Source organism: Balearica regulorum, chromosome 1 (assembly GCF_011004875.1).
Source record: "Balearica regulorum gibbericeps isolate bBalReg1 chromosome 1, bBalReg1.pri, whole genome shotgun sequence".
Classification (NCBI taxonomy): domain Eukaryota; kingdom Metazoa; phylum Chordata; class Aves; order Gruiformes; family Gruidae; genus Balearica; species Balearica regulorum.
The window spans coordinates 51,499,933-51,515,789 of record NC_046184.1 but is presented as its reverse complement, the minus strand read 5'-3'; the positions used below and the strand labels follow the sequence as shown (position 1 = coordinate 51,515,789).

Sequence of the window (15,857 nt, the reverse complement as noted above, 5' to 3'; positions counted from 1 at the left end):
AGATACTGCCCTGCAGGTTCTGACAGTGCTGCCAAGGGTTTAAAGAGGGTACTAGTAACTAGGCCTCTCTTTTAACAATGCCAATTAACTGCTACATTGTCTCAAACTATTTGAGAAGCTCCGGATGATGTGAGGAGATGTTCCCCTGATGTCTCTTCCACATACGCGCTTTCAGAAATGAAACCTGTGCATTGAAAAAAGACCTACCTGGAACAGAGTGTTTGGTCCCTGCAGCCTGGCAGGACTCAGAGGAGCAACAGGACTGAGGCTGCTCCAGAAATGAATGCTAGACAGCAGTGGGCTTGGGGTCAGCAATAATCCATTTGGGGTCTGCAAGACAAAAAAAAAAATAATAAAATAATAACACCACCAAAAAACCCCATGATGCATCTCTCAGGAGTTACAGTTCCGCAGAGCAGTCACAACCCCTGAAGTCGTACACTTGGAGGTTCCCTCCAATCCGGGCTATGATTCCGTGGTTCACTCAGACAGATGGCGTGCTGAGTGTACTGGCTGGCAGCAGCTGCTCATCCAGCCCTGAATCCTGTCTCCACAGCGGTCAGTACTGGATACCTGCACATTTAATATTCCTTCATATGCAAATTGGTTTCATTTCTATTGCGATTTGCTTAAGGAAAACACAGTTATTGTTTATTTGAACCGTGCTCATGCTACCGTATAAAATACCACACGTGCCCCAATGTCTGTAAACACAGCCTGCTCTCTTTCAGAATAACTTTTTACCTTTTGAAGGGCAGCAATTGCTTGAACTGACTGCAGCTTTTGAAGCATTAATGCAATTGCATGTGGAGCCAAAAGAGCCACAGCTGGCCTTTGAAGTTTACTCCTCTGATGGCGCCTGTTCAAAATGGAAGAAGATTCAAGGAACTGGCAGTGCACAAGCTGATGCAGCAAGAGGCAAGTGTAGGGGCTGGGTGCCCGGAGGGACTGCGGAGAGCACAGCTAATTGTTTGAAAAGAACTAAAATGGCAAGAACTAAGAATCCAAGGCTCTTCCCAACTCGGAGGTGGCTCCTTCCGGTGCCATGGCGCACGAGGAGAGCTGGGAATGCTCTCAGCACATCTAAAGCACCATTGGAGAGGAGGTAGTGATAAAGCACATGCAAATCTCCATTCAAAGGAAGAGTCACATGAATTACTCTGTATCCAGAGTAACTTTTATCTTTCCAAAAAAAGAACATGAAGGCAATGCAACAGTTTTAAACACAGTATTTGGCTTAATGAGTTAATCTCACCAGTAATCTTGATGCCAATTATCAAAATCAGTCCTATTTAGCAAAGCACTTAATGGAATTTGAGTGCACACTTAGCAAGTTAAGTACGTGTTTTGCTGTGTAGGACAAGTGCCTCAGTGCTCTGCTAAACTGGGGCATCAGTTTGTCTAGAATTTAAAATATGTAAAGAGAAGACAGAAGACAGAAGATAAGGAGTATCTCTCCCTAGTAACCAGCACGTCATGCATTCTAGTACCTGCCAGCTTCCCACCAGGCCAGAAATATAAAATCCCACATATGGTGATTGCAACCAGGGTCTCACATAACAACTGCTTACACCACGTTGCTAGGACTCATCGGCGGGTAGGCTCAGGAAGGCAGGTACCACAGGCCATGTGTATTTTCAAATATGACGGACATATTATTTGCAAAATGGTGCCTGAAGGATTGGCTGTGGTGTTGGGGGCTCTGTGGAAACGCGCAGGAATATGGACCTGCTCTGACATGCTTGCGCTGGAGTTCACAACAGGGTCAATCAGTTTAACATCAGTGGGAGAGATGGGAGAGACACAGAGCAGCAAACATTAAGATCATCCCAGCAATTCTGTCCCAAGATGTCTGAGAGGCTGTTTCACACAAAGAGCTTGCTCTTTGGCTGCTCTTGAAGGGGCTGACTTCTCTAAGGAATTTCAAAAGAAGTGAGGTTCATGGATAAATGCGAAGGAAAAGGACACTGCCATCTCTCTTGTGCTGAAGAAGGTGGATCAGAAATACTGAACTGTGTGTAAGAAACCACAGTTATGTCCCAAGGAGTAATAATCAGGTGGCATTGCTGGGAAAGCAAAAGGTGTTCATGCAGTAAAACAGCAGGTATGGTGGTCACAGGAGTACCAGTGAGGTCGGGGTTTGGATATATTTGGGTGACAACAGAAGGGGAGAGTGGCAAGGAGAAAATTTCTGTCTTGATCACATCAAGGGAGAGCTCTTGCCAAGATATCTTGCAAAAAATACTTGACAAGCAGGCCCTTGTGAACGGGCTCCTTCACCAATGCCCTCGTCCCAGGACCACGGTGCTTTCACAGGGCAGGAAAACGGCAGCACCAGTGACAGCATCTCTCCTGTGCCATGTTACAAGCTGATGCTCCGTGGGCAGAAGGCCCTCGATGGGGATTTACGAGACTGACAAAGAACACACCTAATTAGGTCAGCATAAATACTCAGAGATCTACTTAGAGACGAGCCTACTAACCTTAAAACCAAAGATGTAAGCAGCAAGACGCAGCAACATTCAACTAAGGACACGGTATTGTGCCAACTGTACTAACAGCTCCACTGAGCTATGCCACACTATTTTTTCTCTGAGACACTGCAGATGATACCCAGAACTGCAAATGCGGTTCTTGAGGGAGTCTTTTGAAAATAACAAGGAAAACTTGGAAGTGATTATTCATACCTAGATACAGCCAGAACAAGTCTTCAGAGAGAGAGATTTGCAACTGAGCTGTCCTCCATTCATCTCTGGAAGCATGTTAACATGCCTAAAAGTGCTAAGCAAAAGCTTGCATTCTCTGATGATCAGAGCACTAATGTCTGCAAGTTCTGCCAGAGCCAAGAGCCAGCCAAAGTAAGCCTCCCAATCTGTTAATATTTAATGCAAAAAGAGCACAGGGCCTCCCAGGCTTGTTCTCGGTATCGCCATCAGCCAAGCATCAAAACCACCAGAGGAAACATAAGTGTAAACAACACCACAGCAAAGGCTATCCTTAAATTACACACGGAAATTGATGTGTCACTTCATTTTCTGCCCTCATGCAGCTGTACATCTGGTATTAGATGTGGAACCCAGTGGAAAGTTCCTACTTAAAAAACGTCATTATTATCTAAGTGTAGGGAGAGTTTAAATAGAAATAATTCATTGCACAGAGAGGATTATGTTAAGCAACAATGTTCATGGCTCCTGACTTCTCTGACAAAGAACGTGTGTAAGTACAATCCTTCTTGTCACTTCCAGCTGTCAGATAATGGACAAGTGCTGTCACACGTACATTACTTCCTAGGTCATTAGGCACGTGCTGGAGCCTGGATAGTGGATGTAGATACAATACAGACCACACGTGTGCTGGCTGCAGGCACACTACGTCATCCGTAAGGAAACAGCATGTTGTAAATGTTACAAATGCCAAAGTAGAGGCCTGAAGAAAAGAGCAGTCAAAATTATATATCCACATTGTCCAAGGGACAGCTGACAAAAATAACAAGCATAAGTAATCTGTAAAAGAAGCAAGTACTGAACAAAATCTGAATATGTCTCTTTGAAGCTAACTGAAGGGAAAGCTGGCATTTCTCTACCAAGGTATTGTACTGTATGCACTGGCATCTTCAAACCCTTTTTTCTGTTCTGAAGTTGGCTGTGTATATCATGTACCCTTTCACAAGGCTCCACATTGACTGGCAGGTACAATGGACAGCCCTCTGAAATACCCCCTCTGGCAGCAGCACCTTTTCCGAACCTACATCCCTACTGGAGCAGGAATGGCATGTGACATCCTGTTCTGCACCTGCCCCATGGCAGCAGGTGTCTACGACTGGGACCTGATAAATCAGAGATCATTTGAGATATGATGCATGCTTTTCCTAGGATAATGGGATGAACTGCAGATTTCCAGCCTAAATTATGGCTTTAGTTATTTTGCATTGTGGTATTGCAGTTATATGAACACAGCTGTTATATAGTTTTTATTTTATATTCACTAGGTCAAGTATTTAGGCTGCAGGGTGCTTCTTATCCACACTAGAAATAGAAGGCTAAAAGAGAGGAAAAAAGCTATGTTGCTGTATAGCCAAAAGTTTAAATAAATGGACCCAGGAAATACACTACACAGGTGCCATCTTCCTCTTCTGTGATAGGATAACCTGTAAAAAAAGATTTTTGATGGCATTAAGTTAGATAATAGTCATCACAGCCTGAGCTAGTACTCCTGCCGAAGGAGGACCACAATCATCTACCTAATGCCCTTCAACGTCTTTCAGGGGTAGTAAGTATAGTGGTTTATAGAGGAATGAGAAAATTAAGTGTTCAGAGAAATAATTACAAAATGAGGAAAGAAATCTCTGTTCATACTGAGTTTTGGGGCAGCGGTAGATTAAAGCGAGCTTGTAATAACTCATGCTGTCATTATGTCTGGTTGGCATCTGATATGATTTATTTGTCAGATTTGCTCCCTGCAAGCAAAATACTTACTGTGGTTATACCACAGTTAGAGGTTCTGAGACTCTGTCAATGCACCTCAGTTTTGGTTTGCCACACTTCTGTCCTTCCTGCCAAACATAACTTCACTTAAAGGCTTTACAATGTCAAAAATGACAGGTAACGGCCCGCAAAATCCTCTTTCTTTGCGACACAACCTCACATCTCAGTGGCCTACAGGTGTGTCTGAACTGCAATGGCTTTGCACAAACTTGCTCTGCAGCCAGCTGAAAAGCTCAGGAAGACAAGCGCTGTGCTGGCCGAGAGCACTTGCCAACGCTCTCACCTCTGCCAGGCGCACGTAGGCACACGACGCTGTCTGCAGCCAGCTCAAAGACCTCTAACACCTGGCTGCACTGCAGGCATCACTCCTGCAAAACCTCTTCGAACACGGAAGGGTAAGGGGATTCTGGATACAGCGTGACCGTGACCCCTAGACAGCTCAAAGTAAATGAGAGTTTGTTTATTTATTTACTGTTCAGTTGTTTTGTTCAATGCTAGTATTTGCATCAACTGTTACTGGGGGGGGGGAGGGGGGTAGGTGTTCCCCGTTGGGATAATTTTACTCTTAGATTTTTTTTGTCTAATTTTGCAGTGGTAGCATAAGACAAAACTCACTGATGACCACACCAGGTCATTATCAATGTGATTTTCCTCTTCTCCTCTGAACTGCTAGATTTTTTTCATAGACTTGCTTGAAAATGAGAACTCGCATTACCATTAATTACCACAAATATGTGATTAAAAAGAACAAAATAACCTACTGGTTATTCAGTAGTTCTGTGCTGAAAGGAAGCTCTAGCAAGTATTCTGTGGATCTGTAAAACTTTGGAAATCAAAACTGTCTTAAGAGCCTTGTCTTAGAAACTAATTTGCTCCGTATTCAAAAACTAATGAATAGGTCACACTGTTTGAATGGATACAACATCTAGTAGAAAAATCTAACCAAGTATCCCACAATGCACATGCTCAAGTCATGACCTACAAAACCCCTACGTTTTTCTTCTTGGCTTTTTCCTGTTTGTTTTGTAGACCTGGTTTGAGCTGCTAAAAGTGATTTGCTTGTGTTAACTAACGAATGCCCATCTCATTATGCTTCCAGGCACTCTGTGAACTGTGATGGCTTTTCCCACACTCACATAGGAACCCTAGGAGGAACTTTTTCACCCTTTGTTCAGACCTTTGCTACGTTTCCCTCTTCCCCACGTGTTTGGTTTTTTTCCATTGGATGATGACAGACCCAGAGAGCTCTTGGCCACATGGAGGGAGAGCTGGCTACAGCAAGGGTGCAGGAGACAGGTGGGTCTTTCTTACCTGTGCAGTGAAGAAAGCTGGAGTCAGGGATCCCGACGGAAGCGCAGGGCTGTTGAGGGCGATGGAACCGATGTCGGTGCCGGAGAGAACCATAGGTGGGGCGGAGATTTCCAAGCCTTTGGGTTTTTTAGCCTTTGGGGGAAGAGATGGAGATTTTGCCTTGGAGCCTGAGGAGAGGTTCAGAGGCTCAAGGGAATCTGAGTCGTGGCAACTGGACTCAAGGAAGAGGCTCCTGTGTTCTGCAGGGAGGGGTGAGGTGGGAGACAGAGACGGTGACCTGGAGGAAGATGACGATGGAGATGAAATGCTGGCACTGTTGGGTAGCATTAAGGAAGATATTTTAGCTGATACTGACGAGCTGAGAAAAGCAGAGGCAGCTGCTGTTTCGGAAGTGGAAGGCAACGACACCATGGGCCTCATAACTTGTTTGTCTGTTTTGTTTGTCACAAATCTTATAACAGTCCGAACTTCTTCGACTGGTGTGCTTCCTTCTGACTTCTCCTCCAGTTTTTCTGTTTTGATTGGCTTGTAAGGGTCTGGCTGGTTCTGCAGAGAGTTGATAGTGAAAGAAGAGTACAGGCCAGAGTGGATATATTCATTACGGCTTGTGCTTTTCAGTGCTGACAAGCTGTGCTTGTGCTGATCCCTGCTCTCAGAAGGCATCTTACAGTCGCTGTCCTGCAGCAAAAGGCTCTCTCTGCTGATTTCCACAGCATGTGGATCCATTTTTAAAATCTCAGGAAAGGAGACAAACTTGTACACAAATTTTTGTCCAATCACTTTCTTGATGATGTTCTGCAAATACAAAAGGAGATGCTAGAAAGATCAGCATTTAAAGGCACCGAGTACAATGAACATAAAGGCGGGGGGGGGGGGGGGCCCGGCTTCCCCCTCGGGCTGAGCAGGTCATTTCAGTGGGGGTCCTAATGCTGCTCTTCCTGGGCTCATTCCCATACCTCTGCTCAGCCAGGGTGGCCACCCCTGCTCCTCCTGGTGCCTAAAATCACCATTACTAGGTGATAAAGACTTACTGGTGGGCTGGTTGGCCCCCACTTCCTCTGAGGCAGCTTGGGAATATTTTCTTTCCAGTAAAAACAATTTCACTGCCTTGCAGATTCAAGCCATGTCACCATTTGCATTTCACAACGAACGCAAACTCCATCATTTATGCCTCCCAAAGGTGACACCAACTGCCCTGGAGAATGAAACACTCTTGAAATGTCCGCAAGGGACAAAACCACCGCAGCCTCCCTGTTCCAGTCATTAACCCTCTCTTCCTGCCCATGCACAGGAGGATTGACTTGGGCTAATGGTTATTGTCCTTTTTTCCACAGTCCCGTGCTACGTCTGTGACAAATGCAATCACTTGCATGGGTTGGAAAAGTACTTGTGTTCGCTGTGCTATCTCCAGGTTTGCATTAGGCTCAGGATGCTCACTGCTGCTGACAGTGTAAACTGGCTATTTAAATTAATTCTTGAAAAAAAATCCCAAACCTCTCAAAGGTTTGTACAACTATTTTTTTTTTCATCTTTGGCATAATAAAAGTGTCTCCTTTATGGAAAGAACTGATTCCCTTTGAGGAATCCTTGAGGGTCTCGTTTCCAGCCCTAGCTCTTACTGCAAAGCCGGGCATGCTGCCTGCTCTAACACAATGCAAAGGTGCAATGTGGGGTCCCCTGCAGAGGGAACTTCACAGCACCAGGTGCTGGCAGGAGCCTGGCCTAGGAGGAGGACTGGAACATTTACCATCCTAAGCCAAGTGCTGTGGAAGACAAGAAGCAGTATTTCTTCTTGAGAGAACTGGTGAAGAGTTTGTCTGTAAGTCACCTCTGAAAAACCCTTTCCAAGAAGCTACCCTTTTGTTGGGCAGACATCTGCTGTATCTCCAGCTGATACTCTGCAAACAGACATTTGCTTTGCTGTACATATGGGAACATAAACATTTATATTATTCCTAAAAATCTAATTTGTTTTTCATTCTACCACAGATTGCAGGACTAGTAGAGGAAACATTTGTTTAACTGACTGAAAATGAAAAAAAAGGAAAAAAGAAAAAAGAAGTAGGAATACAACACTATTCCTATTTATATACAGACAGTACCTAGTTCTGGGTGCTTGCAGTGCCCACACTACACCTTTTCTTGTCACAAAAGCAAGGCTGGATTTGGGAAAGAGGAGTCTGCACTTGGGTATCGGAACCTCGTCTGTCTTCCAGCTGAGCTACTGTAATCTGTGATTCTTCTAGCTGAATGTCCTGGCATTTCATTCAGGCACCTTCTTGAATACAAAATTAATCCTACAAAGAGCCCTGGGATGTAGCCTTGCTTCACAGGTCAGGAGCTATGGCATAAATGGAGAAAGTTGTTTCCCAAGTTGATAACGGGGATCTGTAGCGAGGAGGAGAATTAAATTCCACAAGCTCAGACTAAAGGCACAAAACTGTCCTCTTCCATGCCAAACTGTATGCACATCCACCCACCTGGTGGATCCTGAAATGCATATTTTTGCCTTCCAAATGTTCAGGTCAGATAGTTAGTCCACAGGATCTCAGTCTGCATGAGCTTTAATTCCCATGGATTTGGGCTTGGCCTAGATTTTTTTTTTTTTTTTTTTTGTGCTAATTAGGTGAAACGTTGGATGGACACACTTTTTCTCCAACATCAATATTAAATTCTTCTAGAAAAAGGCAAAACCTCCCAACTATTCACATACAAAAAGAAACACCCCAACTGGATTTTATTTTCTTTTTAAAATATATATATTTTTAAATTTAAAATAATCCTTCCCCTCTGCTCCCGGCAGCTTTGAGTTATTGTTACATCAAGCACTGACAACTGAGATCCTACGTGGAAAATGTGACTCCCAGCAGAAAAAGATTAAATGTATTTAAGGGTGGCACTTTTATACTGGTGCAGGCTTGAAACAGGGGAACATTGCTATAAAAAGCAACCTAACGGGCTGGTGCATTTATACTTCCTCTGTTATTATTAAATATAGTTATATTTTAAGAAGGTATCTATCTCAGTGCAGCTCCTCTGACTCCATAAGCCTGCAGCAAAGGCCCACTTAACAACGGCTGGAGATGAAAAGGATTCAAGTGCAAGATCCCTCAAGTGCTTCGCAGGCGTCTCTTAAATGTGGAGCCTGAGGAAAACGGCATCCGCGTGCAAGAGAAAATAAGGACGCAAATTAATTAAGAGCCTCTGAAATGCCACTGACTTTTCTAAATTTTTTTGATAAATAATTGAAGGTAAAAAGCAGCTTATTTTTACCATCACCTCAGTGATCTGTCAGAATCATTCTGAGCTGCAGATGATGGTTCAAACCACAGAACACAGTGACAGGCATCGTGACAAGCAGGGGTCTTCCACCCTCAGTTTGAAAGGGCAAAGGCTTCTTTATTATTATTATTATTATATTCCTTATTTACTAAGGACTGCATTTGCAGGGAGGCTAGACCACTTGCTTGGTAGCAGGACAGTAAGTATAAGTGCATATTTAGCCTTTTTTTGTTGTTGTTATTTGAATTTTCTAGGTGAATTCCCCCCATGAGCAGGCTTGCGATGAGTGCTTGTGGCTGCCGGCCAGGGCTGCAGGGAGCTCTGGGACAGTGCTGCCGAGGAAGGCGACTGCTGGGCCAGTGCAGCTGCTTGGGAGGAGAACTGGGCAGCCAGGCCAGAAGCAGGGATGCCAGGCCAACAGCCTTTTTTTAAAAAAAAAAAAAAAAATCTTATCGACAGCACATTGTGACAGTTAATAAGAGGGCAGGGAGCTGGGAATGCCCCTCTTCTCGTTTTCTCGATTGGTTTCATCACTTGAACACTTTACACTTCTCCTCCTGTGTATATAAAACAGTGACTACAGCAACTTTGACCACCCTCCACTGCAAAGTGCTGTGGAAGCTGCCGATATGAACTGGATACAGCACTGCCTGACGTCTGTTCTAGCGTATTGGCTGTGTTAGGGAGCTCTGGTTTAGTCACATCACTCCAGGCGCTCACTTTATGAGTGCCTCCAAAACCATTTCGGAGCAGACGCCTTACCCCAGTGCTCTGAATCATCAGCTGGAGGGATGGGACTCTCCCCTGTCCTTCTCCACAGACCAGCTGGCTGAGCTAGATGCCAAAGACTCAGTGGCCTGGTTTCTCCTGCAGCTTAAACCAGGCTATAATGTGGCTGGATTTTGGGGTTTTTTTGTGTCAACTATGCATAGGCACTATTTTTGCAAGCCCTCCCAAAATACAGGGGAGCTGTTTGTCCATCTCAACAGCACATGACCTCTGGGTTTCTTTCCTTTTTTTTACTTTCCCTCTCCCCAAGGTTTTCCTGTATATCAGGGCAACTGAGACTTCAGTTCCTCTATTTTATGTTTGTGTTTTATTTTCATCGGTTCTGACTGTCCTGCACATGGGTTGCGGCAATCCCAAGCACAACTACAGGCTGGGCAGGGAATGGATTCAGAGCAGCCCTGAGGAGAAAGACTTAGGGGTGCTGGTTGATGAGAAGCTCAAGATGACCCAGCAATGCGTGCTTGCAGCCCAGAAAGCCAACCGTATCCTGGGCTGCATCAAAAACAGTGTGACCAGCAGGTCAAAGGAGATGATTCTCCCCTCTACTCGGCTTGTGAGACCCCACCTGGAGCACTGCATCCAGCTCTGGGGGCCCCAACACTAGAAGGACATGGAGCTGTTGGAGCAAGTCCAGAGGAGGGCCATGAAGATGACCAGAGGGCTGGAGCACCTCTCCTATCAAGACTGGCTAAGAGAGTTGGGGTTGTTCAGCCTGGAGAAGAGAAGGCTCTGGGGAGACCTTAGAGCAGCCTTCCAGTACCTAATGGGAGCCTACAAGAAAGCTGGAAAAGGACTGTTTACAAGGGCAGGTAGTGACAGGACAAGGGGTAATGGCTTTAAGCTGAAGGAGGGTAGATTTAGATCAGATATTAGGCAGAAATTCTTCACCATGAAGGTGGTGAAGCACTGGAAGAGGTTGCCCATAGAAGTTGTGGATGCCCCATCCCTGGAAGTGTTCCATGCCAGGTTGGATGGGGCTTTGGGCAACCTGGTCTAGTGGAGGGTGTCCCTGCCCATGGCAGGGGGGTTGGAACTAGATGATCTCTGAGGTTCCTTCCAACCCAAACCATTCTGTGATTCTCACTCCCTGTTCAAGCCATTTAGAGCTAAGGTGTAACTATACTACCAGTGTGACACAATGATTTTAGTGGCTTGGCTCAAACCTGTCAGCTAGTAAGTTTGCTGGCTGCAGGAGCCACTCAGGGACTGAGCTAGGAAATGGGACCCAGTTTCTAGTTGAAATTCAGACTAATGAGGGGCCTCAGGGGTAGGAAGACAGACTGGGACTTTTTTTTCCTCCTCCCTGGATGTGACCTATAATCAGGGTGCCTGAGATCTCAAAATTTATGACAGAACAGGATGAACTTGTCCATAGGTACTAAATGTCCCCACTTGGGAAAGAAGGGCCAAAGCTGTAGCTGCTGCACTTAACTCCCACTTGGATTTGTTGCAAGTTCTCTGGCTCCAAGAGTACTGAGGGATGCAACACATGTAGGAACACTTAGGCTATGAATTCCTCATGGGACTCTCTGAGGAGGGAGCCAGGCTGCATCCAGCTGTTGGGAACCCTACCCAGAGAGTGGGCTGCTCATCCTCCAGTGTCTGAAGTACATAAGCTGGCAGGAGGTACTTGTGGCATGGTTTGCTCCAAGCAGTGGGGCGTGTGTCCGCATCAGCACGTGCAGGCAGGCAGATTCTGTTAACATCATACTTTATGCACTCATGTTTATTATACTGTGTGTGTAGAAGCTAGATTTTGTGAAATTTTTGATGGAGGCACAGGTGCAGGATCATGCACCGGTACTGACTTTTGGAAGTGCAAGACACTCATTTAGTGGGATTTCAGTCTTTCCTCACCCATCTCCATGTGGAAGGCAAAGGCCATTCCTCTGGCTGGCATCCTTGGCCAGGTTCACTGCTCTCTCTGCTGCAGTTCACAGCACATCCCTTACCTCTCACATCAAACATGAACTATTTGTCACTCCTTTCTGGGGGGTCCTTGGGTTTTCTCCTCTACCCATCACCTCTTGCTATCAAATTATTGACTCCCATCTTTCCATCAGGACAGCACTCAATAACCACTTTTATGCCATTTCAGACAAGCACTTTCTTGGCTTCCATACATCACTCTTGAAAGAAGGGCCTTCCAATTCTCTATAAAGCTATTTTCTAATGCTTCTTCAAGTATTTCCTTATAACACCTCTTAGCTGTACCACTACAAAACGTACAGCTGGTACTTCAGCACCATCATACCCCGATTCTTTCATTGTAATATTCTATTTTCCCTGAGGTAAACTCAAGAGAAGAACTTCCCAAAAGTAAAATAGTACTTTCCATTATGACTTTATATCCTGAAGTTCTGTAAGCAGACCAAGCAAGAAACCCTCTTCCCAAGACAATTCTACGCTGCCACCCACACTTCGGCATTAAAAATAGGAACTAGTAACCAGACTACTGGGTCTGACCTGTTATGGGAGGAGAGGGAATGCCATGGGCACCTCTGAATCCTAAGAGCACCTGAGAAGTTGTCCCCTGCACTGCACCAAGCACAAAGCAGCCCATATTATTTATATACTATACATCATACTGCAAACCCATTTAAACAAGTGGGCAGCCATTAACTGAAATGATTTATTCTGTCTTTAGAAGACAGATTGAATAGCACTCAGAGTAAAGCCCGGGGCCACATACTGTTCAGAGAGGATGCAAAAATATTGAATAGCTGCTCATCGCAACAGTATGTGACTGTGTAATTAAAGATGCAGCATAACTCATGCAAACATTAAGGTTACCCAGGGAACTGTGATTCTTGCATTTCCTAAATTCTGAGGGCTTGACTGCCACAACTGTTACATCCTATTAATGTTGTTATCTGCATGTAACTTCCTGGATACGTCCTCCTCCTCTCATAGGGAAAACTCACTAGCTTCCCTCTTGTCCTGAAACCTCTAGAGACTTCCAAAAGATATCTGTCATTACGCTATCAGAAAAACAGAGTAACTGGGCAACTTCAAATAAAGAAACCTACTAATCCTACTTATAAAGGTATTTTAGTTCTACACATCAAGCTAAAGTGCTCTGCGTGGGAATAACGTGAAGGGTTTCCTTGCCTGAAAGCATTACAAGAGATTTCTGACCAGCAGAAGTGTGTGACATGATGGACATGCTGCTCAAGCTGTAGGTAGAGAGTGCAGGATGCCTTTCCTCAATGCTATCTGTCATCTGTTCTGCTGCTCTGTTGAGGCAATAGGGGAAATTTATTAAATAAAAAGGGGGGAGGGGAATTTGGGTAACGAATGAAACAGGAAATGGAAAGTCTTCAGTTTATCTACAAACCTTTAGCAACCAGAATCATGGTAGCAAATTACAATCAAGGCATGCCACACTGTATTTCCTGGGGTGCTCTATATGTGAATTTAACATAAATCTAGCCATCAGCCTCAACAGCACATCATGCTTGCTTTCAAAGTCAGGCTAAGGAACTTGTCCTAATTGTGTTATTTTTCTCCAGTACTGGAATTAATTTACTTTTAAGTTCAGATGAATCAGATGATGAATTTTAACAAGCCAGTGTTCCCCCCCAAGCAAAATGGCAGAGCTCATAAACCTCCATTTATCCAGTGATCAGCTTTTATTTCTCCACGGTGAATAATTTCAAAGACAAACCATGAAGCAGTAGCTCAGTTAGTGTCAGCTGTATGCAGCAGCAGCAGCGGGCAGCCCGAGAAAGGGAGGCCCATCCCATGTGCCAGCATCATTTCTAAAAAAATCACTGCTCTCTGCCTCAAACTCACATGCTGCCAGATCATTTGGGTTATAGGTAAAGAAGTCCATGTTGATAATTCCACAACCCAAATGAAGTCTTGTCCGGAGTTCTGCCTCTTGCCTTTCCTGCTGCCACTCCCCAGCCTGCAGCACGTTTATCCCATTTGCCCAGGGTGCATCCCATTTGTGCCAACATGTCCATCACTGCCAACAGCAAGGGAGGGGACAGGGATCTCAGAAGGCTCCTTAAGGCTACCTCAGGGGCTAGACCACTCTTGGTTTATCCCAGAAATTGGCGAATTGGTCCAGGGGAGAGGAGTGCAAAAGTCTGAGAGGCTCTTTCACCTCACCAGCCCTTCCCCTTTTGTTCTGCAGAAGGGAAAGAAGAATGACAAGGAGCCTTCCCTTCCCTCCTCAACTTCTTCCCTTCCTGTACTATGAAGCATAGAATGAACTGAAGGCAGAGGAAGTGTTTAGGATTGAACCCACTGCTGAACACTCCCTGCCAGCCTACTATGATTCATTATCTGCTATCTTACGCCAGTAACTCTCTCACTTCAAAACTTGCAGCAAGTTCCCCTGTCCCTCTGCACTCTCCTAATAATCTGCGTTTCTCCACTGCCTGGGAACCAACACGCCATACCAACACAGAGAGTGAGAAGCTCCCACTGTTCCCTGCTAAAGGAGTTACTCCTTCAATTTAAATAGCAATAGCCATGGTTTTGGTTTGGAGTTCAAACCCTGATCACAATACATAGGGAAGAAAGAGCTTATCCTTCTTTCCATCTAGGAGCTATGACCTCCATTGGGCTTCAGAACCGGAAAAAAACAACCAAAATCCTTGTGCCACATCTAGATAAAATTTGCAGACAGAGCACACAGTCCAAGAAAGCAGCTGTGAGAACAGCAAGCAATCACCTCAGCCAGAGCCCTGGTGAAGAAACTGTACAGCCACTCCTCTGGCACACGCTGCGTGAGCAGAGACAAAAATGACAAAAGGTGCGTGTGCACTGTGGGGGGGGCAACTGAAAATAGTACAAGGGTAAAAAAAAAAGGTTAAGTGGTAAAACAAGAATGGGAACCTCAAGTAAGGAAATATTATATTTCATTGATTTGAAGAGATCGGAGAGATCTCAAAGGACAAGTGCTACAAATATCTCATCCCTTGTTTTTAAGCAATGTCTGTTCCAGTCACTAACTGTGTATTTGGGCTCTGCCTGGATATGCCATTCATTCACCAGCAGGCACTCTGTCTCCATTAATCCTGGTCAAGATTATAATCAGAGGGGTTGGAGTCATAAAATGAAGCGAGCTTCCCCATGCTGAGCAGAAGACTTTTTAGCACTTAGTGAAGGGGAATTCAACACACCAACTACTTGGAACAGCTGCTCCATTGTCCTCTCTGAATCCTTTTGTGACTTCTCAGTCAGGCCACCTTTGAAAGATGTTAAGTGGAAAAATCTGACTTCTAGTGGACAAAACACTAAAAACATTTCATTGCAGAACTTACAGCTCTAAATCTGAAACTAAAAAATTCTTACAGGAGAAGAAGGAATCCTTCCAAATTCCAATGTGAGCAATAAAAAGTCTGATCCTCAAATTGTACAAATTTAATTTGCAATCAGCATGGGTTTTGGTTACTGTGTTAGATTGGTTGCATAGCACCCAGCCCCACTGTGCCCATCAAGAAATAGTACACTACAAATAATACATGACAACAGTACTCCGAGCTCGGTTCAGGAACAATATCCAGTTTCCTCTGCCTTGTGCAGACAGCAAGCATGCCATAACTCTGCTGAACACTGGTGTTACTCACTGTACAATCTCACGTCACTGCCTTTCCTGAAAATCAAGATGAGAACAGACCACTAGCATGGTTATGAAGTTTTCCTTTTTAATATGCAAAATCTGTAACAGTCCTTCTTTTTAATGTTAATTTTCAAGGATATAGGAAATAGTAAAGCCTATTAATTTAGACAAACTATTAAAAAAAATCCATTTAAGGGGAGCTAATCCTGAAAAGATTTAATATTAATTAGTAAAAACAATATAATGTTCATTCAAAAAAAGGCTGAAGAAACAACCTAGAAACTCCTTGAATTTGCTGGAGTCTAAAATCGAGAAAGCTTCAAGATACTTTAGCACCTCCGTATTTGTGCTCTACAATTTTTTCCTTCTAGTATCTTGACACATCTGAGAGATTCCCTTCAACTATCTTCCTGTTA

At 44.5% G+C, this 15,857-nt stretch overlaps 1 protein-coding gene across 1 annotated transcript in view; it reads right to left on the bottom strand.

Annotated features, from left to right (window-relative positions):
* The window catches only part of ELK3 (ETS transcription factor ELK3), a 40,313-nt gene that overhangs the window by 5,194 nt on the left and 19,262 nt on the right, over positions 1-15,857 (bottom strand). The window contains exons 3-4 of the mRNA XM_075749178.1: positions 5,796-6,590; positions 208-330 (exon numbers count right to left, since the gene is read on the bottom strand). Of these exons, the coding sequence (XP_075605293.1) occupies positions 208-330; positions 5,796-6,590 (918 nt within the window). The remainder of the gene's footprint in view (positions 1-207; positions 331-5,795; positions 6,591-15,857) is intronic.